The sequence below is a fragment of the Cottoperca gobio genome, chromosome 7 (assembly GCF_900634415.1).
Source record: "Cottoperca gobio chromosome 7, fCotGob3.1, whole genome shotgun sequence".
In the NCBI taxonomy this organism is placed as follows: Eukaryota; Metazoa; Chordata; class Actinopteri; order Perciformes; family Bovichtidae; genus Cottoperca; species Cottoperca gobio.
In genome coordinates, this window is record NC_041361.1 from 21,822,230 (window position 1) to 21,843,980 (window position 21,751).

General features: G+C 41.5%; 2 protein-coding genes across 4 annotated transcripts in view; both read left to right on the forward strand.

Moving 5' to 3' along the window:
* Positions 1-141: 141 nt before the first annotated feature.
* On the forward strand, positions 142-4,906 carry ccnq (cyclin Q). The gene is made up of 6 exons (XM_029435254.1): positions 142-280; positions 363-563; positions 1,136-1,319; positions 1,716-1,848; positions 2,223-2,441; positions 3,768-4,906. The coding sequence occupies exons 2-6, from the start codon at positions 419-421 to the stop codon at positions 3,855-3,857; spliced, it is 771 nt and encodes a 256-aa protein (XP_029291114.1). The 5' UTR covers positions 142-280; positions 363-418; the 3' UTR covers positions 3,858-4,906.
* Positions 4,907-13,845: 8,939 nt separating this feature from the next.
* The window catches only part of atp2b3b (ATPase plasma membrane Ca2+ transporting 3b), a 49,837-nt gene continuing 41,931 nt past the window's right edge, over positions 13,846-21,751 (forward strand). Inside the window, exons 1-2 of one of the 3 annotated variants that reach the window (XM_029436154.1) lie at positions 13,846-14,937; positions 18,472-19,276. In XM_029436154.1, the coding sequence (XP_029292014.1) occupies positions 19,030-19,276 (247 nt within the window). In that variant the 5' untranslated portion in view covers positions 13,846-14,937; positions 18,472-19,029. The remainder of the gene's footprint in view (positions 14,938-18,471; positions 19,277-21,751) is intronic. The other 2 variants (XM_029436152.1, XM_029436153.1) reach the window with 2 other exon arrangements.

The window sequence follows — 21,751 nt, forward strand, 5'->3', positions numbered from 1 at the left end:
TTTGGTTTTTGCATTTGAATGTATTTAGTTTTTTGCTGTCTGAACCAAGTAACCTCTCAACTATGCTAACTAAGATTCGCATACTACATTTATTTTTGGAATGTTGACCGGAAGTGAAACTGTTTACTTTCCGGTAGCTAACGTGCCTCGCAACAATGCATGCATGCTAGCTACTAGCATTTGGTCGAAGCTAGTTAAAACGTCGAGCAAACTTTTTGTTTCCTTAAATAGGAACATACACCAACCCTGCCGTAGCTCTTAACTTTGCAGCCGGTGGTGGGTGAGTTTTCATTTAGTTAAAAATAATTTGCTCAGGCGACATGTCTCTAACTAACTAGCTGCCTTCCTGTCGACCGTCGCAGACAGTCTTTTTTTGTATTATACTACGTTAGAGACTCCTGCTGGTGGTACATGAGCCATGGAGGGTCCGTCCTTTAGTTTACCTGTAACCAGAATCAGACCGCTGTGGCTGGCACCTGGCAGGAGAGGCTCCGCCGGGGATGCAGAGTCCGACCGCGAACTAAAAACACATTTTCGCGTCTGTCGCTTCATTATGGAGACAGGTAACCCACATGACTGTGTTTGTGTTAATTTATTTCATCAGAATATATAGTCTACTATGTAATTCAATATCTGCCGCGAAAATTAAAAGAAAGATGAGAAATGATGCTACTACATCAACAATGATTTGATTGTAAGGGGATTATTTTTGTACGTTTGATTTATATCAAAATTATGGATTTACTATCCGTCTTAAATTGAGAGAATACAGAATTTGTATTTAATGCATGCTTGCTTTTCTTAATCATTTAGGTCTATTGTCAAATGTTTACCATTTTGTATATAAGTGGAAGAAGATTGTGATGATCTTAAACAAGTTAGATATTACAATTTTGAGCCATAATCATACTAGCCTGCTGCCCAGATGTGTTTCAGTGATTCAATTGAATAATGTGAAGGAAAGTGAAATGAAATGGCAGTTCAGTGTGATTATATGGGCATATTTAAACGTACTAAGTAAATGTTTAGGTCTGCAATAGATGGCAATACAGGAATATGTGTGAATGAATCTGTTTTAAAGATGATAAAAAACTCATTTGATTTTGAAATGAGTTTTTCCTCCTTTCTTGCTCAGGAGTGAAGCTGGGTATGCGCTCGGTGCCCGTCGCCACAGCGTGCGTGTTGTACCACCGTTTCTTTGAACGTGTCAAATTGCAAGCGTATGAACCCTACCTGGTGGCCATGAGCTGTGTGTACCTGGCTGGCAAAGTGGAGGAGCAGCACACCAGGACCCGTGACATCATCAACGTAAGCCATAGGTAATAATCTTGGTCAAGAGTGGACACTTCCTGCAGTCAACTCTGCTCTGTGGCCACATTTAAATCCTATTCCTGAGAGGAAAAATAACAAACAATAACATAACAAATGATTTGCTATTATGAAGTAAATAACTTCACGCAATTGAACATGGAAACACAGTTTCAAAGTCAGCTTTTAGATATTTAATGTTACTTGACAATTAAAGGTTTTTGTCTTGACTTTCACATAGAACTAACTCATTATTTCCATTATTGATTTGTCTGCAAAATATTTTCGATTAATTGGTCTGTAAAATGTAAAAAAAAAGCAATCACTGCGTATCACTGTTCAAAGTGGTCATCTTGTGAATGCTCTTCACCTCCACCTCACTCGCTCCTTCGGTTTCTCCCTTGCAGGTATTTCAACAGTGGCAGTGCTCCTTTAGAATGTGACAAGGAGTTCTGGGATTTGAGGGACAGCGTGGTGCAGTGTGAGCTGCTTATCCTCCGACAGCTCAACTTCCAGGTCTCCTTTGAACACCCTCACAAGGTAGGGGGTATGTATGTGTGTGCGTGCGTGTGTGTGTGTTGGTGCTTGTGCGTGTAATTCCTGTTTCTGTCTAAATGTGTTTGAGTGCAGTCGTAGTGCGATCTGGGTCGAAGAAGTGTTTTCAAATATTTGTTGTCGTAACGTCTTTCCTTGGCTGATCTGATATCTTTAAACTTTTATAATCTCTTGATTTTATGTGAAGGCTTAACGTGCTTAGTGCAAGTCCATCAAAATGTACCTGTGATTGGCTGATCGCCCTTGCACACATAATTTATTTGTTGCCTAAACTAAAACAAGTTGAATTCCTGTTTGACTAAAATATAGAATGAATAATGTGTAGGATTATATTGTATTTGTTTGTTTTTTATCTCCAGTATTTACTCCACTACCTGTTGTCTGTGAAGTCGCTCGTGAACCGCCACGCTTGGTCTCGAACCCCCATCGCAGAGACTTCCTGGGCATTGCTTAGAGACTGTTACCATGGAGCATTGTGTATCAGCCACACACCACAACACATTGCCGTGGCAACGCTGCACCTGGCTCTGAACAGCTACGGAGTGGAGCTGCCTGTCGGGGAGAAAGAGTGGTGGCAGGTGCGTGTTTGCGACAAAGTGCTCATAATTACAGACTGAACAGAGAGAACTGAGATCATGTATATATGTGGATTTATTAAGTGGAGTATAAAATGTGATAAAGTTACTGCAAACGTGTTGGCAAACAGTTGCCTGTTGGCACATCTCATAGTTATGGAGCAACAGTACCATTCATTTTGTGTCATGTCTCTGGCCCCCTCATGAATCCAATGGTCCCTCAATTGAAATGTAATTTAATGAGTAAGAACTGAAAGCAGTTGAACTTTTAGTGGAAGATCATTGGAACAATACATTCAAATTGTAAAAAACAAAAGCAAAGTTGAAGTAGTGTAAGCAGAAACAGCCGGCGATGTAACAGTATTTACAATGTCAGCTGAAGAGTAAAGGTGCTCTTCTGACAACATGTGTTATGTATTCTGGGTCGGTGTCAGCAGGGTGCACCTCCCGGCTACCTCCGAGTATCTCAGCTTGTACACCACAGGCTGCTGCTGTCCACCTAGTATAATCTCATCATGCAGCTAAATACAGCGGGTTGTAGCTCATGCATTGATGTAAAACCGTGTCTTACAATATATTTCATAAAACAAATGTATACATTACACACCAGTCTAGGAGAAAGAGGACCAATTCAGGATCAGTTTTGAATCCTTTAACTCCCGCAATGCTCTCCATCTTGGTAGCGTCTTGGTAGAGAATGCACCCTATGCTCAAAAAAAACATCTTAAAAAATAAAGAAACTTCTTGCAGTAACTTTTAAAAAACCTCTGGGATACAGTATGTGCCATCCATTTTCATCGTGAAATCCTATTTCACATCTAGTGGAATTTAATGCATGGGCCATATTCAAATTGGTCCATATAGGCACTTGATGGTATGATGGACACAAATGGTAGTTGTAGCCTTATCTTCTGCTTTTAGGGTCATGCCAACAGCAACCCGCCAGCTTTGTGCCATTGTGCACTTTAACCAAAGGAGCATTACCAACTGGCCATCCAGCTCCAGCCAGTCTTCAAAGTGCCTCTTGTAATTGTTAAGCATTAAGCGGAGGGTGTTGGCAATTTTAGTTTTCCTTTGTCAGACAATTTTTTGTAAGAGCTTTGATTTTGTAAGTCTCTATATCTAAATGCAAATGGAAAAATTTGCGATTCGTCATGGTTTTCCACAGTCCTCAAGGCAAAGAAATGTCGCTAGAAATTGTGTGTGGACCTTTGATGTTTATAAAGGGTGTGTGTGTGTGTGTGTGTGTGTGTGTGTGTGTGTGTGTGTGTGTGTGTGTGTGTGTGTGTGTGTGTGTGTGTGTGTGTGCGTGTGCGTGCGTGCGTTTAGGTGCTGTGTGTGGACGTGACCAAAGCAGACATCGATTCTGTGATCTCTGACCTTCTTCAACTCTACGACATGGAGGCCAAGTGTATCTGAAGGACACACATGGGAGACGTGTGTGTGTGCAACATAAATATTATGTGCGTATGTCATTCTCTGCATGTACAGGCTGTGACACAACAAGCTGATATCGGCCGTCAGTTAATGTCTGGCTGTGGGTGAGCGTCTGTCGGCCTTTGTTTTTGCGGTGTGTCCCGCACCGTCTGCACTTTTCGGCCCTGCCGACAGTCTCCACCACAGTTTCAACATGTTGGCGGCGGAGACTGTCTGCAAAATAAATCACTCTAATTGGCTGCTCAGCTTCAGCAAATCAGTGCACGAGAAGAGAAACTGACGTGAGGAAAACAATCAATTGACTAAAGTCAAGAGGGCACACACATCTCATCTGATCATTCACATGAGATCTTCACACGACATGCCACCTGGGAAGCTCAGTGGTCAGAGAGAGTTGTGTGAAAATTGTCGGCTGCTTTGTTTTAATGTGTATCTTAACAACGGCTTGTATATTTACAGTCATAGTTCTTCCAGTTTCCCTTTTCTATTGACGAATATAGAAAACCGCCGGCAGCTGTTGTAAAGAGTTATTTCCTCTCAACCAGGTGCAGATCGTAAGTACTAGTTTGCTGTTGGCTGAAGTCTTTGCGGTGGGTTCAAATGCGACTGTTTTGCCAAAATGCAGTTTTTTAAGTCTATTTGGTCTGTCACAGCCTTAAGTGTCGGTGCGTTTGTGTACTTGAGAGAGAAAGAGGAACATTTTGTATCAGTTAGTCTGAGATCTGTGACAAAAACCCAGCTGCACTACCGATTCCTGCCACCGCAGGGAGACATTTCTTGTTTTCTGGTCTCGAGCACTCAGCCTGCAGAATACTCATGGTTTCATCCCAGCACATCCCAGCCCTCTTGTGGATTTGATGGGACAAAGTTTATCACCCAGTTGTTATAAATAAATAATTCTGTTCAAATAAGTTTTAATTTCGACTTTTTTCTTCAAAATTAACTTTCTGCATTATCCTGTTTCAAAAATATGTTGGCTGAATATTTTCTTCTTGTCAATAAATGCCTTTGGTTGCAATGAATTGACAATACTAACTGTGTGTGTGTGTGTGTGTGACTGATTTATATTCTTCCTGTGTTGTAGAGCTCCATTAGTTGCATTACAAACACATCAGTGAGCCACATGTTCCTTCAACACACACAGCAGTTTATTTTCACTCAATCCCACATATGTTTATATCATTTCCACAATTTCCCCTGGAATAACCAAAATTCTCTCTAATCTTATCTCAGAGCAAAAATGTGTATTAATCTGATGCTGAAAATAGTCCCCAGCAACATTAGTATTTCCACCTGTAACATTTGGTTAAAAAATGTCCAGTTGTTTTAGGAAATAACTTGAAAAAACTATATTTGTGACATGATTTGGATATTTAAAAAATGAAACATGGGCTTGGTTCACAGACAGGCTGGGAAAGTCTGGAGTATTGACAATAAGACAGACTAACACATTGTTGGTAGATGTTTATATCCCAAATAATAAATTGTATAGCTAAAACACAACATAACTCTAAACCTTCTCTCTCATGTGGAAAAAAGACTTATTACATTGAATTATGGTAATTTCCAAATATTTATAATTTAATCATTATTTTCTCCAGCTATCCATCACAAAGTACAGTATAAATAATGTATTACTCTATAGAGTAATGATATTTAAGAAGACATTTGTTTTTTAAGGTGACTTGTGGTCAATGAACCTGTATTACTCCATGTTAGCTACACACATTCTTACAAACACTCCACATCAGTGCAATCACCTAGGAGGATATAGAGAACATATGATTGTTCATGTTATGTTATGAAAGATTTATGAAAAACTATTTTGTGTTTCTTGTATTGTTGACTATGTTCTTCCTTTGACTCCCACTTTAAGTTTACTTGGTATATTTCCTATTGTTGGAGTAAGATGGAAAAGATGGTTTATTGATATACAGAACAACTGCTGCGTGTCAGGAAGAAAACCATTATTAGTTTGCCATATATTAACATTCACTATAAAATCTAAAGTCTTTGAAAAGATGTGCAGATCTTTCATGGACTTCTTGAAAAGATTAACTCTTTTCTAAAGTACAAAGTAAGAAGAAAGGTTTGAACAAACTGTTCACCATTATTACTCTTGTCATTTTTCTCCTGTGTAGATATGTACACAAGGTTGGGTAGTAATGAATTACATGTAATCAGAATTACATAATGAGATTATATTGCCCAGATTACATTTGAAATAAATGTGCAATCAGATTACAGTTACATTGTCATGGATTACTTGATTAAATCTTTGATTATGTCTTTAAATAATGGCAATTTCAAAATGATGAATTATGAAACCTTTTTTCAATGCTATTAATTCATTAAAAGCAATATTGTTTTTTATTTACGGACTATAGAGTTTTTCCTTTTTATTTACTTGACAATGGAAGACGAACATTTTGAGTAAGTGGTGCTTTTGCGTTAAAAAAGCAAAGTGCTGCAATAAAAACATACACATACAACATACACACACTGCTGTTTATGTAAGAGTCATTTGACTTGGTAAACCGTAGAGGCTGAATATGTGAAATGCATTTTATTTGCACTGAAAAAGATGATAAAAGAGAAAAAATAATATTTGTGAAACTTTTGGCCTGCATCCATTTTTGTAGTATAAGGTGCAATATTTTCATTGGTTAATCATGAATTAATACAAAAGTATTCAGATTAGTTTACATTTTTTGTAATACGATGGATTATTGATTACAGAAGTTGTCATGTAATTTGTATTCAGTAACTGATTACATTTCAAATTAATCGGATCCATTCTTGTGTGTACATACTGTATGTTTCTTTCTTCTCTTCCTCTTCACCTTGTTCTTGACAAAAATACACAACATAACAAATACTATAAAAAATACTATAAAAAAATCATTGTTGGTTGTGCTATTTTTATGGGATCTTCTTGACAATAAGAAGCATGTACAATCCGTTTGAGGTTCACTTGTAGATAAACTCAAAATGAGTCCATCTGTGAACACAACAGTGTGACTGCCCAGGGCTAAAAGAATAGAAAATACTGTATTATCTACTTTTTGCAGAAAATAAATTTGTCTTTGGCTTGCATGTAAATCTGCAATTATAAAGGGTAGTCGACGGTAATACACATCATATCACATCCAGATGTGACAAAAGACAACTACATAAAACACAAATCACAATAGAAGCTACATCAACAGGAGCACTGTTAAGTTTCGATTAAGTTTAAATAAATACATAAAATGCTGTTTGCTGAGGTACCAAGATGGCTTCAATAAGGCTGTCCTTACAGATATTTTATGGTAACAGAGACAGAGGATTTTTTAATAGATGTTTTTCTTTGCACAGGGGGCTCTGTAGCTTTGCCCTGACGACAGTAGTTGGGGAGTTAAGAGATGGCTAGAGTCGTCCAAGATTACAGTTCATTTAGCTGACGCTTTTGTACAAAGCGACTTACAATAAGTACAAACAATCATGAGGATACAACTCCGAACAGCAAGAATCTTGCAAATACATTAGCTGCAAATAGGTGAAATTATTTTAAGTGCAGAACAACAGCTTCAAATATGTCAAACAAAAGTAAGTGTAACATACAGAAACAGAATTTTTTTTAAAACAATTATTATTGTTATTACAGTCTGCAACGGAAGGTGTGAGGACTTTCTGCTGATCTAATATCCATGGGGAGCTCGTTCTACATTTTGGAGCCAGGATAGCAAACAATGGCAGGTTTTATTTGAAGGGTATCTGGGTCCCACTCACAGTGAGGGAGTACCGAGCCGATTGTTGATGGTAAGGTCTTGGATGGGGGAGCCCTTCCTTGGAAGGAAAAGCAGTTTGGTTTCGTCGAGATTGAGTTTCAAGTGGCGTGCGCCTGTGCGGACAAGCAGAGATTTGTGCCTCCACCTGGGTATTAGATCTGGGAAAAGACAGAATCAGTTGAGTGTCATCTGCTTAGCTGTAGTAGGAGAAGCCATGAGAGTGAATGACAGAGCCAAGGGAATTAGTATACAGAGAAAAGAGCAGGGGACCCAGGACGGAGCCCTGAGGAACCCCAGTGGTGAGTTGACAGAGAGGTCCGACAGAGATCCTCTCCAAGTTACCCTGTAGGTGCGGTCTTTGAGGTAGGATTTGAGCAGGGAGAGAGCCGGAAGAAGGAGGTGGGGGACTGGGGGGATCGTGGAGGGTGGAGAAGAGTTTTTGGGGGATTGGAGAAGGAGGATGCTTCAGAAATACAGGAAGAGAAAGAGGAGAGAAGACTTTGAAAGGCAAGAAGGTCATCAGGGTGTTTTCATTTCCACCATTTTCTTTCAGCTGCCCGTAGGATGGTTCTGTTAGCACGCACCGAGTCATTCAACCAGGGAGCTGGAGGGGTCTGGCGAACCTGATGTGAAATGAGAGGACAGAGTCCAGAGAGGAGGACAGAGCAGAGAGGAGAGTGTCTGTGGCAGACTTGGCAAGCATGAGTGAGAAAGAGTCAGATGAAGGGTGGGCTGAGAGGACAGCTGAGGCAAGAGAGGAGGGAGAGAGGGAGCAAATGTTACGGCGGACAGGTACAGTATTAGGGGAGTTAGGTTTGTCAGGTTGGGCGAGAGTAGGATATGAAGAAGTAATCAGAGACGTGAAGCGGGGTTACAGAGAAGTTCGAGGTAGAGCAGTTTCTGGTGAACATGAGGTCGAGGTGGTTGCCAGATATATGAGTAGGTGGGGACGGACACAGAGGGAGAGCAAATTAGAATAGTAGAGATAATAAGTCTGCTGACCCTCCGCTTGAGTGTGTGTGTGTGTGTGTGTGTGTGTGTGTGTGTGTGTGTGTGTGTGTGCGCTGTGTGTATGTGTGTACGTGCGTGTGCGTGTGTGTGTGTGTGTGTGTGTGCGTGCGGGTGTGCATGCGTGTGTGTGTGTGTGTGTGTGTGTGTGTGTATGTGTGTGTGTGTGGGTGTGTGTGTGTGTGTGTGTGTGTGTGTGCGCACGCGCGTGTGTGTGTGTGCGTGTGTATGTGTGTGTGTGTGTGTGTGTGTGTGCGCGTTTGTATGTGCGTGTGTATGTGTGTGTGTGTGTGTGTGTTCAGGATAAAGGTGTCAAATGATCAACATTGACACATCTGAGTCTCTGTCTTTCCCTCTCTCCCGCCTTGCCTCTCTTCACGGGATAAGAGACATTACGTGCATCCCAATGGCATCACGTGTCATACAATATCCCTCTTCCTGACACATTCTCTCCCTTCTCATCTGTCACTCTCCTCTAACTCCACTTTCGTCATGATGTAGCAGCTATGGAAAAATCCGTCTCTCTTTCGCTTAGCTGCTCTTCATTTGCTCCATTCCTGTCATCCTTCGTCTCCCTTTCTTACCCCCGCCCCAATTCCTTGTCTTCCTTCCACTCCTATTCTTCTCACCTTCAATCCTCTTCTCCCACATCTTTCCTCTGTGACTCCTCCCTTCTCCCTCTGTCTCCCTAATGTTATATTAATAATGGAGAGGGTGCATGTTCAGCCAGACTTTATGAATTAACCATCAGATGGGAAGGAGTAGTGAGGAAAGGAGTATGAGGAGGAAAAGGAGAGTGATGTGAATGGATGAGGGGAGGATGAAAAGAGGGGTGAGAAGAAAAAGGAGGTGAAGAAGGAAAATGGCAAGTGAAGGAGTGGAGCTTATCTCTGTATCACACTTCAACACTCTCCGGCTCGCTCTGATCGCCTCTCCTCTCCGCTGCATGCTTCTGATCTGCTTACACATCACTTCAGCCTTTACTCTGGGCTTGAGGGGAAGTCACAAGGTCACACACAAACACACACACACACACACACACACACACACACACACACACACATACACACACATACACGGCCAGCTGTGTTTGTAAGTCTCCATGCGCATGTGTGTTTATATCAAAATGACAGTTTGGGATGTTAATGTTATATCAGGCCTGCAGTCTAGGAACTGAGTGCCCTTGAACTGATAAAAGCTCTGCAGTCTTCAACCTCAGACCTATTAGACATCAACCGAGCTTCTAAACACTCTAAATGCCTAATGCATAGACAATAGATTTAAGAAAGCAAGTGTGTGTGTGTGTGTGTGTGTGTGTGTGTGTGTGTGTGTGTGTGTGTGTGTGTGTGCGTGCACGCTCTAAGTATTGAGGGATGTAGCAGAAAGAGCAGTCGACATGACTCATAGTCCATGTGAACAGATGAAACGATGGCTGGGTCAGACAGAGCCATCGAACCGTCACTCAAAAGTCTATCAAGAAGCACCCTTTCTTACCGGCAACATTAATACGAACATCGCCCGTTAGAGTTGACCCCCTGAAAGCTTGGTTTCAAATCTCAATTATTTTTCCATAACTATGGATCAATAATACTCAGAAAAGGTCTAAAAAAAAAGATATTTTCTTATAATTTATTTTTAAGACTCAACAAGACTAAGAATCTACAGCCATGCGAGCTTGAAGCCCCAGCAGGCTAACAGCGGTGGACAGTAACTAAGTACATTTACTCAAGTACTGCACTTCATTTCCATTTCCTGCTACCTAATACTTCTACTCCACTAGAGTTAAATATTGTACTTTTTACTCCACTGCATTAATTCTATTACCTACGTTACTCTGAAGATTCAGATTAATAATACAAACATTGTATCATGTGTTATTATAGTATATATAGCGGCTAAAATGACCTCCCCATTCGTGTATGTCTCCGCCTACCAGTCAAGTTGCAGTTTAGATCTGTGTCTGTTTCACAACGTCATCACTTCATAATGTCATCAATTCTAATCAGTTCATCCTCGAGTCCAGACTGAAAATCAACCTTTGCCACCCTTACCCCCCCAGCTCTGAGCTCTCCCCCCTGAACACTGCAGTGATGGCTGCTTAAGTTCAACAGTGATTGGAACCATGAAAAAAGCTTCTTCAGTGAGATCCACCTCCTTCTGCAGGAATTGATCACGGCTAAGATGAAAGCAAAGCATCCTTTTATTTACATTATGTCCTCTATGTCCGACTCACGGTCACCTGAGAAACAACCCCCGGACCTCAGGGCAGGAATGTAGTTAAATATTTGATATCGGCTACATAAATGTTACAGGCTATGAAAGCAAGGACCATATAAATAGCTTAATCACAGGGGGGGGTTAAATTCCAAAAGATATCTACTAAAACATGTGACATCTACTCACAATAAAGGAACGTAACCAGACGAACATACTGTAGGCCTATGATATAAAATGTTTGAATAAAATGTTTTTGGTAGTAGTGATCATCTATTTAACTACATATGGAGGATGGCGCATTAATATATATGTAACGCATATATATGTAACGGGCCTTTGTATGGTACAGCAAGAAATTGCTAATAGATGGGACACATTTATTTTGGGAGAGATGGGTCACTTGATGTAAAGAGATTCTTGATGACCTGTTGGCTGTTGAAGGAGTCACTTCCCAATTTAACTGGTGTTCATTCATGAGGTGTTTGAAAGGAGGAGCAATATCTGTATATTTGTGGAAGAAATAAAACAGATTAGTGCTCTTCCACAAAGAAAGTATGTCTGATTTTCTTTTATACTGTATATATATGTGCCTCTGGGAGATGGTGTGGAACAGTTAAAGATAAGAGGAGGGGAAGATAAAATCAGCAACAAAGCTTTTCATCAAGATGTGGGCATGTGTATGTGTGTGTGTGTGTGTGTGTGTGTGTGTGTGTGTGTGTGTGTGTGTGTGTGTGGGTGTGTGTGTGTGTGTGTGTGTGTGCCTACATGGATGGGCAAGTCTGTGGTCCATCTCCCTGCAGTGTAGAGGATATCTATTAATAAGTTCATCTGATTCATCTATAAATACATTTCTCCTCTTTCTCCTCTCACGGGCTCGCTGCATAACAAGCTTTGACAGTAGCCAGTTGGGTAAAGCCATGCATGCGGATGAGGGGTGTGTGGTGTGTGGGTGTGGGAGACTGGTATGTGTGTGTGTGTGCTGTCGGGGCTGCATGAAATAAATGTGGGATTCTTTGTTCTTCAACACTAAAGGGAGCGCTAGCCTTCAGCACAGCGGACAGCGCCTCGGGCCTCTGCTTAGTTTGGTCACACAGAGAAGAAGAGGAAGAGTCTGCTGCTCGGAAACACTTAGTTCAACACTGGGTTTATTCCCACAGACCCATGAGCTGTGCAGTCAAGTAACTCCCAATCCTCCAGAGCTCTGTGAGTGGCCTCCACCGTGTGCCCAGCTACAGTAAATGTGCAGTTTTTGCATTTCACTTCAGAGTTACCTGTCAATCAAATGCTGTGTCCAACAAGTCTGAGATTTATTCGGTGGTCTTCTTTGTCTCTTCAGTTGCTATCACTGCACATGCAAAGTGTACATTTCTCTTCATGCCATAACAACTGCTCTTTCTGCTCTCCAGTTTGCTTGTTTCCGTGCAGATATGTGCGTGTTCGAGCCGTCCTCAACCTTTTTTGTCTTTTTTGGAATCATGCAAAAACACCACTTTAAATTGTGTATTTACCAGAGATGTCCTCACAAGTTTCTTGGAAATTAATCATTTAGCATGAAAAAAACCTTAAAATCTATTGAAGAAATCTTAGTTGACTGAAACCAAAACTACCAATTGGTCGTCTTATTATAAAGAAAAGAAAGAATGGAAAGCATGAACAAATAGCAGCATAAAGAAACATATTGTACAGTAATGTGTAATTACATTACATTACAGTTCATTTAGCTGACGCTTTTGTCCAAAGCGACTTACAATAAGTGCAAACAATCATGAGGATATAACTCCGAACAGCAAGAATCTTGCTTTAGCTTCAAATAGGTGAAATAATTTAAGTGCAGAACACTAGCTTCAAATAAGCCAAACCAAGTGCAACATATGGAAACAATAGAATACGAGTTCAACTATTACCAAACCAATATAAGTGTAACATACAAAGAACAGGTTTAAAAGAATCAATAAAATTCATTGGCCGAGGTGCAGTGGAAACAGGTGAGTTTTCAGTCTGCGACAGAAGGTGTGAAGACTGTCTGCTGACCTGACATCTATGTGGAGGTCCTTCCATCACTTTGGAGCCAGGATAGCAAACAGGCTATAAGATGTGATTATACTGTATTTTCCCATTGACAGAAATGTGTTTGATTTCATCTGTATGTGTTACTTTAGTTTCTTCCTTCTTTTTGCTAATATCTGACTCAATACATTTGTGAACCACATAAAGTAAAGCACACTTACTCATGTGCTTCTTTACACTTGTACTTTATACTACAACTACACTACATTTCAGATGGAAATATTTTACTTTAATTCATACATTAATTTGACTTCTAAACATTTTACATAAAAAACATATTGTAAAAAGAGATTTAAAAAGTTGTGATCTCTTATATAAAAAAATAAGTGTTTAGTTTTTGGTGTCCATGAATTGTTAGCAGTTCCACCAAAGAGACATTTCACCTGGTTTGATTTAAATAACTGGTCCAAATAAATTTGAGAAAAGTCTAAAAAACTTAATACAAACTTGTGTAGCAGTTTCTTCCCCATTATTCATCTCTAGACCCTTCAGATGTATCCTGTGATTGGCGGGGGGCTTAACCCCCAGGTTGGGAAATACTGAACAACCTAACTGCAAATAAAGTCATCAAAACTAGCTCCACTTTGATACAGTTTAGATGTAATGTATCTTTACATTTTTGAAGTTTTACTAAAGTGCTGTACAGTATGCACACACTGTACATCATTTGAAGCTGGTTCAACCAAACAGAAGTTCCCTTGCAGCTGTAAAAATGCAAGTTAACTGAACTTGACAATCAGTTGTTTACACCTGCATTGGTTCTTAACACTTCGTGGAGCTGCACCGATGGGTTTGTTAAAGTTTGAGTCGGAGGCAGGGAAATAATTCAATAGCTTCATCCCAATTTGCAATGTTGTCATTATTCTAAAAAGAAACAACCATAACACATCTTAACATGCAATTTTCCATCATGAGTTTTATCTCTGAAACAATGCATGCTGGGAAGGCATGTTTCTTTAGAATCTGATTTTAATGAGATGATGAACTCAAAGTACGTTCATTCAACTCATCAATTCAAGTCATAAACTCATGTTTATCGACAAAGATAAATTCATGTATGATGTTTTACAGTACAGTTGTTCCAATACTTGTACAATGCATTTTTTCTTTCATTCTATATCTGACTTTATATCAAATTTTTGCCTCAATTTAGCAAAGAATAATCACAAAGACAGCTACAGCCCTGCATGCTCGTTTAGGATCATCTGCATGTCTTGTATTTTTTAAAACATGATAATATCCCATGCAAGAAGCGTACACTGCGGTGTGTCTGGTGTCGTCATCACGCAGCCGAGTAGGTGGGGGTTGACGTATACACCAGCCCCCCCTCCCTTCCCTCACTCGGTTCTTCTCGCGGATGCTGCGACCAAGCTCCTGTGTGCGCGGGCTCTCACAGTGGCTCAACCCCTCCTCCTCCTCCTCCTCCTCCAAAGATGTCGCATGAGCATCTCCTCTCACCGCGGCGTCTCTTTTCTTTTTTTCTTTTCTTTTTCTCCCAGTGCCCTTAACAGTTAACCTAATTCTGTCAAATTAGCAGCTGTCACCGCCAGGAGCAGCTAGCCCTTGTCTCGGCGCACGGACTGCCCCCCTCCCAACAACGGAGGTGTTTAAACCCTCAACCCGGCGCATTCTCTCTCTCTCTCTCTCTCTCTCTCTCTCTCTCTCTCTCTCTCTCTCTCTCTCTCTCTCTCTCTCTCTCTCTCTCTCTCTCTCTGTGTCTCTCTCTCTGTCTCTCTCTCTCTCAATCGCCGCAGAACTCCGCCGACCAACCGTCAAGTGACCGCGCGGAGCGGAATATTCATCAGCACCGTCGTCGTCTTTCATCCCTCCACTCCTTCGGACTCCAGACAACCGGAGCTGCTGCAGCCCGGTTCCCCCTGTATGCGCTCATCCGGTTTGGGACAATCTCTGCTCTACGCAAACGCAGATTAACGGGGATTCTGCCTCCCCGCTCGCGCGCTGATGCTGATGTCCTTGAGCTCGGCCTGCACTGTGAGTCGGTGAGTCCGTGCGTGCCCGCGTGCGTGACTGTTATTTACCCCGGGCGCCAGAGCACCGTTTTAATAAGGGAAGATGCGCTGTGCTTCATTAACAGCATGTAACGTGGATGTTTTTAACAGTCTTGCAGAAAGTGAAACCGGGCCTAATGTAGTATTTCTCACCACAGGCCTTACAGCTGTATTAATAGCCATACATCATGACATACCATAATTCTCTGGCAAACAGCGCTTTGACATTATGAGGGAGTATGTGTGTGCGCGTGTGCGTGTATGGATGTGCTCGTGTAGAGCTAATGATACATAACCATCCATTCATCCCTCCTTCCATCCATCCGTGTCCTGTGTCAGTTGATGAAGGGCTGCCGCTTGCCTCCTCCTTTTCCCGGGCGCTAGTATGTACCAGGCTATAAGCTATTGGGTATCAATTGCGTTGTCTGTCTCGGTTACGGCTCGTCGCACCTGCAGCGCTGAGCTGCGGGGGTGTCGGTTTGATCTGGTAATGATCTGTGGCCGGAGAGACCTTCATAAGTCGCCCTGTTCACGGTCGGTTTGAGTTTGAGCAGAGCCGGCCGGCGGTGGCCGGGCCGGTAACCTTGCGGAGGGACATAGGGTAGGCATGTGGCGCACCATAGGATACACTCTCTTTCTCCTTGCGTTTTCAGTAGGCCTACAGTGTAGTTTCTCGGCATGATTCAGGATCTTGTTGCCACATATGTGTTGAGAGCGATGAAGCCCAGGCACGTCTGAAGGTGACCAGGAAAGGTCGTTTTGTGTGGGAAGCACGCTGTTATACGGAGCAATTCCTGCACAGAAGTGCACAGTCTTGCTGGAAATTGCACGTATTAAATGCGTGTGTGTGTGTGTGTGTGGGTGTAGGTGGTGTTCAGGTGCGACAGACATGGGACACTGAGTGTGTGTATGTATGTGCATGTGTGTGAGATGGAGTCAGTCTTAACTGGGACTTATTTTTTCCAGTTAAGTCTAATCGCAATTCCGTCCATTTGCCAAACTCCATCATCATCCTCCTCGTCATCATCAGCATCATCCAGTTGCTTTAATGTAATGTGCTCTACGGTAATGCAGACCTCTATCTGTGCTCCTGTTGGCTCCACACTTCTAAGTGTGTTATTCCAGCTGGGCATTACAGAAGTGTGTGAGTGGCGTGGAGCCAACGACGGCAGTAGCATTACAGATACAAGGGCTCCGCCAGAGGTGACCCCTCAGATGCCTGTCGGAAAGTAAGACTGCAGGTGCACAGGTGGCCGAAATACTGACACACCACACGCACACACACAGCAGTAAGGTCAATGATGTTGTATGTAGCATGGGTTGTAAATTATATTGGTACCTTTCACTTACAAACGTATACACACACACACACACACACACACACACACACACACACACACACACACACACACAAACACACACACACACACCAAGCGGTCAGAGCAATTTGAGCCCGCCCTTTCTGAATAAATGGGCAGGCCGCTGAGGATGGTGGTGACCTTTTGTCTGACTCCTTTCATGTTCAAACACATTTCAGCCAGTGCAGCCCCCCCCCTCTGACGTTCATTTTGAAAGCACTGTGGTGTATGACACATTTTGTGTGTGTCATGTGAGCGATCATATAAGTGATGTATCTGGGCATGACTCTTTTTGTGTACTGTATATTTGTGATGCTTGTATCCTGTGGCTAAAGTGGACTGTATTTGTGTGTGCGTGTGTGTGTGCATGTGCGTGCGTGTGTAAGAGTTCGGAAGGCATAACAAATCGAGGAACAAAACCTTTTGTTTGTGCAATTTATATAATGCAGTATGTGCACATACACACGTGCGCTGCACATCAAAGACAAACAGAGTCAGAGTTAGTTGCAATAGTTGTGAGGCTGAACAGAAGAGCTTTTTTCTTGCATGAGCGTTATAAAATCAGACAGAATCAGTGAGTAAGAAACCAGGCTGGGAAGAAAATGCTCGAATGGCTGAGTAAATAAATGATTGCAGTAGCAGGAGGCCGATAGAGAGGGAGCGCAACAAAATGAGGGAGTCAGGAGAGAGGAAGCAGAGACACCACAAACCAAGCCATGTAAAACAAAATAGCAGACGGTAAACCCATGTAGATAGATACAGATAGATAGATGGGAGAGCAGGCACAAGAAAGAAAAGATGGAGCGAGAGGAAGCTTCAAAGGCAGAGCAGGGTGACTCAGTCATAAACTAACACTCTCAGTCAGGATGGAGGCATGGCAGGGCAGAGAGGGGGAAAGGAGGGAGAAGATGCATGAGGCAACGGAGCTGAGGGAGAGTGAAGAGTAGAGAGGAGGGAGGAGAAAAGGAATTAATAACGAGATCCAGTTCTCTTTTTTTTTGTAATGCTCATCCCTATATAAAATACCCCGATATGTCAATCAGAATATGTTGTGTCATGTGTGAGAATATTTAGTTACAGGCAGCGCTAATTGCTCATGTGAGATGAAGCTTCGTCTCACTCAGTGTGGAGGAAGTTGCTGTTCTACCCGGCGGTACTGAACTCTATTGGTGTCACATTTACTTTAAATCAGTTCCAAAGATTGGTTCAACTGTTGATTTAGTGATTAGGAAATTGTTTTTCAGGGGATTCAACAAGAGCAGCTCACCCTCTTTCAGGTGTTACAGAGCTCCATTGTTGTCCAATAAGTATTAAAGACATTGCTGGAAATGCTTTGAGTTTGAGTTTTTTATTTATTTATTAGATATGAAACTATATAATTATGAGTTGTTTGTAAAGATCTATATATTGTGAAGGGACAAATGGGAGTAGGACCATCACATTGCTGGTTTTGGTCTTTTCATGGTTTCTTTTGACAAGAAACAATATAGAACTAGTAAAGTGCATTGAGTAGAGTGCATCTCCCCACCAGGTGTATCTTCCTCTCCCTTCTAAAACAGAGAAGAGTTGATTCTCACTCAATTGTCCCTCCCGGCTCCCTTACAGTCGAGGTATTTCTTCATCTCATATCAGGCCGTGGAATTAACGTGTGAAAGCAAAAGCAACATTTAGCCGACAGCTGGAAAGAGGTTTGGTCTACTACAATTGTCAGGAGTTGTTGGTGACCAAAACCGCAGCTCCAAATGAATACTAAAGTTATTCAGTGTCAGCTGGATGTGTAAATAAGCCACTGTTGGCTAATATGTTATCTACATCATAAAATATTTCAGTTTTGTGTTTACAGCTTGTGTTGCCCCCAAATGGCCCAAAAAATAATAATCAAGGAATGCGTTTAAACATTACATGAAGTGTGACAAAGGTGTTTTCAAAGCTAAATGTGTGGGACAACTGAGCAAAGGCTTAAGTGTGCTTTCAAGTGTGATCATGTTTGTATCCATTTTCTGACGTGACTGTATACTTGTGTTTATTTAGATCGAGGCTGATTTATTGACGGTCGTACACGTTTCACAACTGAACCCAGTCTCAGTGCAATGATAGTGAGTGAGATCAATAGAGCGGAGGGCTAATGTTTTATCTTTTATCTTTTGTTTTTATCTTCCTCTCCTAGGTCCTGGTGGTGCAGCAGTAGCTACCTCTGAACTGGATCCATTTCCTGTCTCTGATTTATCAGCCGCCTTTGCCTTGCTCGCCCCTCTCTCCATCCGTCCATCATCCCTCCGTCCCTGTCTGCAAGTCTATCAGCCCGTCCGTCTGTCTGTCCATGGACTGGCCGTGACCCTGGAGGGAGGGGGACAGAAAAGAGGAAAGAGCGGAGTCGCAGAGGAGACGAAGGAAAAGAAAGCTGGATTCATTCAGACATCACGCTTCTATCCTTGATCCCCCTCACCCTCCTCCTCCTGCTATGGAGAATTAAAGGAGCAGTGGGAGGCTAGGCCAAGATAGTGAGGAGAAATAAACAAAAACAACCCTAACCCCCCATTGCCCTTAAATAAAATAAAAAAGGGTTTACGTGTATTGTTACAATTACACATTTTTAAGTAAGAAATCAAGACGAACCAAGATTTTGACTGTTGATCACATGAACAACCCTCCACCAACCAAACGAAAGGGGAACTGAGTTGTGGACAGACTACAGAAAGAAAGGAGAGAGAAAAACCTTACTGACATGTCAACAACTGCCACTATGGGTGAAATGGCAAACAGCGCGGTGGAGTTTTATCCCAAAGGGACGCGAGGTGCAGGCTCAGGAGGAAAGGCAGACGGCAGCCAAGCAGGGGGAGATTTTGGGGCCACGGTGATGGAGCTCACAGAGCTGATGGAGCTCCGAGGGACCGATGCCCTGCAGAAGATCCAGGAAAACTACGGAGACACAGAGGGGCTCTGCCAGAGACTACAGTCCAGCACCACGGAAGGTGAGCAGGCATGGATGAACGAATGGTTGAATTGTTAAAAAGGTAGATTGGTGGATGAATGAATGAAAGCACATGTATGAAAAGACTGATGGAAAGAATGGCTGGGTGGATGAGTGGAGACATGAATAAGGGATGGATGTGTAGAGTGTATAGATGGAGATGGGTTAGCACTGAGATGAATTGGCACTCTGAGATGAGTTGATGGATGACATTGTACTCTTGGGTGTAGTCACACATAAACACCGCTGCATGAGTCCAGGTGTTCAAGATCAACAAGATGACAAAATGTTTTGATTCCGAAAAACGGAACAAGACAATGTTAATTTTGTTTTACTCGTGCATTATTACTACGCAAGCAGACTGACTTTTAAAAATGCAACAATTTCACAACAGTGCAACACAACGCAGGAAATGAAAGCATTTCCATCAAACAGTAAACACACATTGTATTCAGAGAGTGTAATCCTGGCTGGGATGGATTGATGGATGAATTGATTGGTGAATGGATGATGGGATTATAATGGATGAGTGGATGGAAAGTAAATCCATAAATGGATGAGTGAAGTAAAAGTGTGCAAGGATTAACTAGACTCTCTAATGGCACACCTGCAATTACTGCATCCATATACTATTTGAATTATTCTTTCAATTAATCCATTAATCAGGTAAAGGCTGCAATTCATGATTATTCTAACGGTTAATTACTCTGCCAATTATACTGTTTACACATATAAAGCTGCAAATCCTTGCTTTTGAGAACCAGGAACCAGCAAATAATGAAAATGTATTTATGAATTATTAAAAAAATGTTAGGTGATCAACTAATCAATTAATTGAATTACCACCTGAAAATTAATAAGCAACAGATTTGATTGTTCAAGAATATAAAGTCATTTGTCAAAAAAAGGAATGGCAAACAATCTCCGGCTCCAATTTGCTGCTTTTCTTTCTTTTTTTTATCATTGCAAATTTCTTTGGTTTTTAAATAGTTGATCAGCCAAAACAAGCAACCTAAAGATGTTTTTCACTAATATCTGACAATTAATTTGTAGACCATTATTTGTATAAAATGATAAATAGACAAAAATAGAAAAAAATCATTAGTTGGAGCCCTAAAGATCCGCTTACTGAATAAATGAGTCGACTGTAAATTATATTGGTACCTTTCACTTACAAACGTATACACACACGCGTGCGCACACACACACACACACACACACACACGCACACACACACACACACACACACACACACACACACACACACACACACACACACGTAAAAAAAAAGAAGGACGTTTAAAAAAGAACACGTTGATATAATTATGCCAGTCAAACATTTGTAATGACTACTGAAGGTATCATTTGGGTTTCTGTGACTTTAGTGTGTGTGCATGCGCTTGTATGTTCTAACAGGGGTGTGGTACCACACTACGCCTACTCCTTCAACTAGTTTGTAACCTAGCAACACAACAGCAGAGAGAAGTTGGCTGGGAAAGTCAGCAAGAGAGAGAAAGATGAGTGAGAACTGTGAGATGGTGAAGAACAGAGAAGGCCATTGGAGGAAGAAGAGTGTGTGTGTAGAGAGAGAGAGAGAGAGAGAGAGAGAGAAAGGGAGATGGAGAAAAAGTAAGAGAGTTGGGAGGTGTTAAGTTACAGTAAGTCTGTGTTGAGTGTTGCTAATTTGATACTGTGAGCTGGTCAGGAATCAGTGCAGCAGGTCCCAACAAACCCAGCGTACACATACATACACACACACACACACATACACACACACACACACACACACACACATACACACACACACACACACACACACACACACACACACACACACACACTCACACACACACACACATACAGAGTCATGTATCTGCAGTTGTCACTATAAAGCACAGTTGGCAAACGCACACATAAATGCTGCTCTCCATACACTTGGATAGGCTTCTTTGGCACTGTGCTGACTTTCACAAATGACATATTGGTGTCATCTGGCCTCATAAACCATGTTTTCCACCTAGGCGTGTCAACTACTTTAGTTGAATGATATATTGTCCTAGAAATGATTGCGATAAATTATATTATTGTCATTTAAAGACAATTTTATGACACTGATTTAGTGATAATATTATAGCAATGCAAGTTAACCCTTTCAAAGAGCAATGAATTTGAACAATGGAATTGAAATGTGAAAAAAAACACAACCAAAAACAATAAATATAATAAACTCTTTTGCTCTGTTAACAACAATTGAATGTATGGTGTAGGTCTTATAATGATAGGAAAAACCCTGAAGTGTATTCTGCATCATGTTCACCAAAATGTTGGTGACAGTCTTATGTACACAGACACACATGTAAACACAACGCAATATCGAGGTCAGCAAAAATTATTGAGGTCATGTCGATATATCGTATGCTAAATCGATAATGTAATTATCGTGACATACTTATTTCCACCTTATAGAAATCTAATG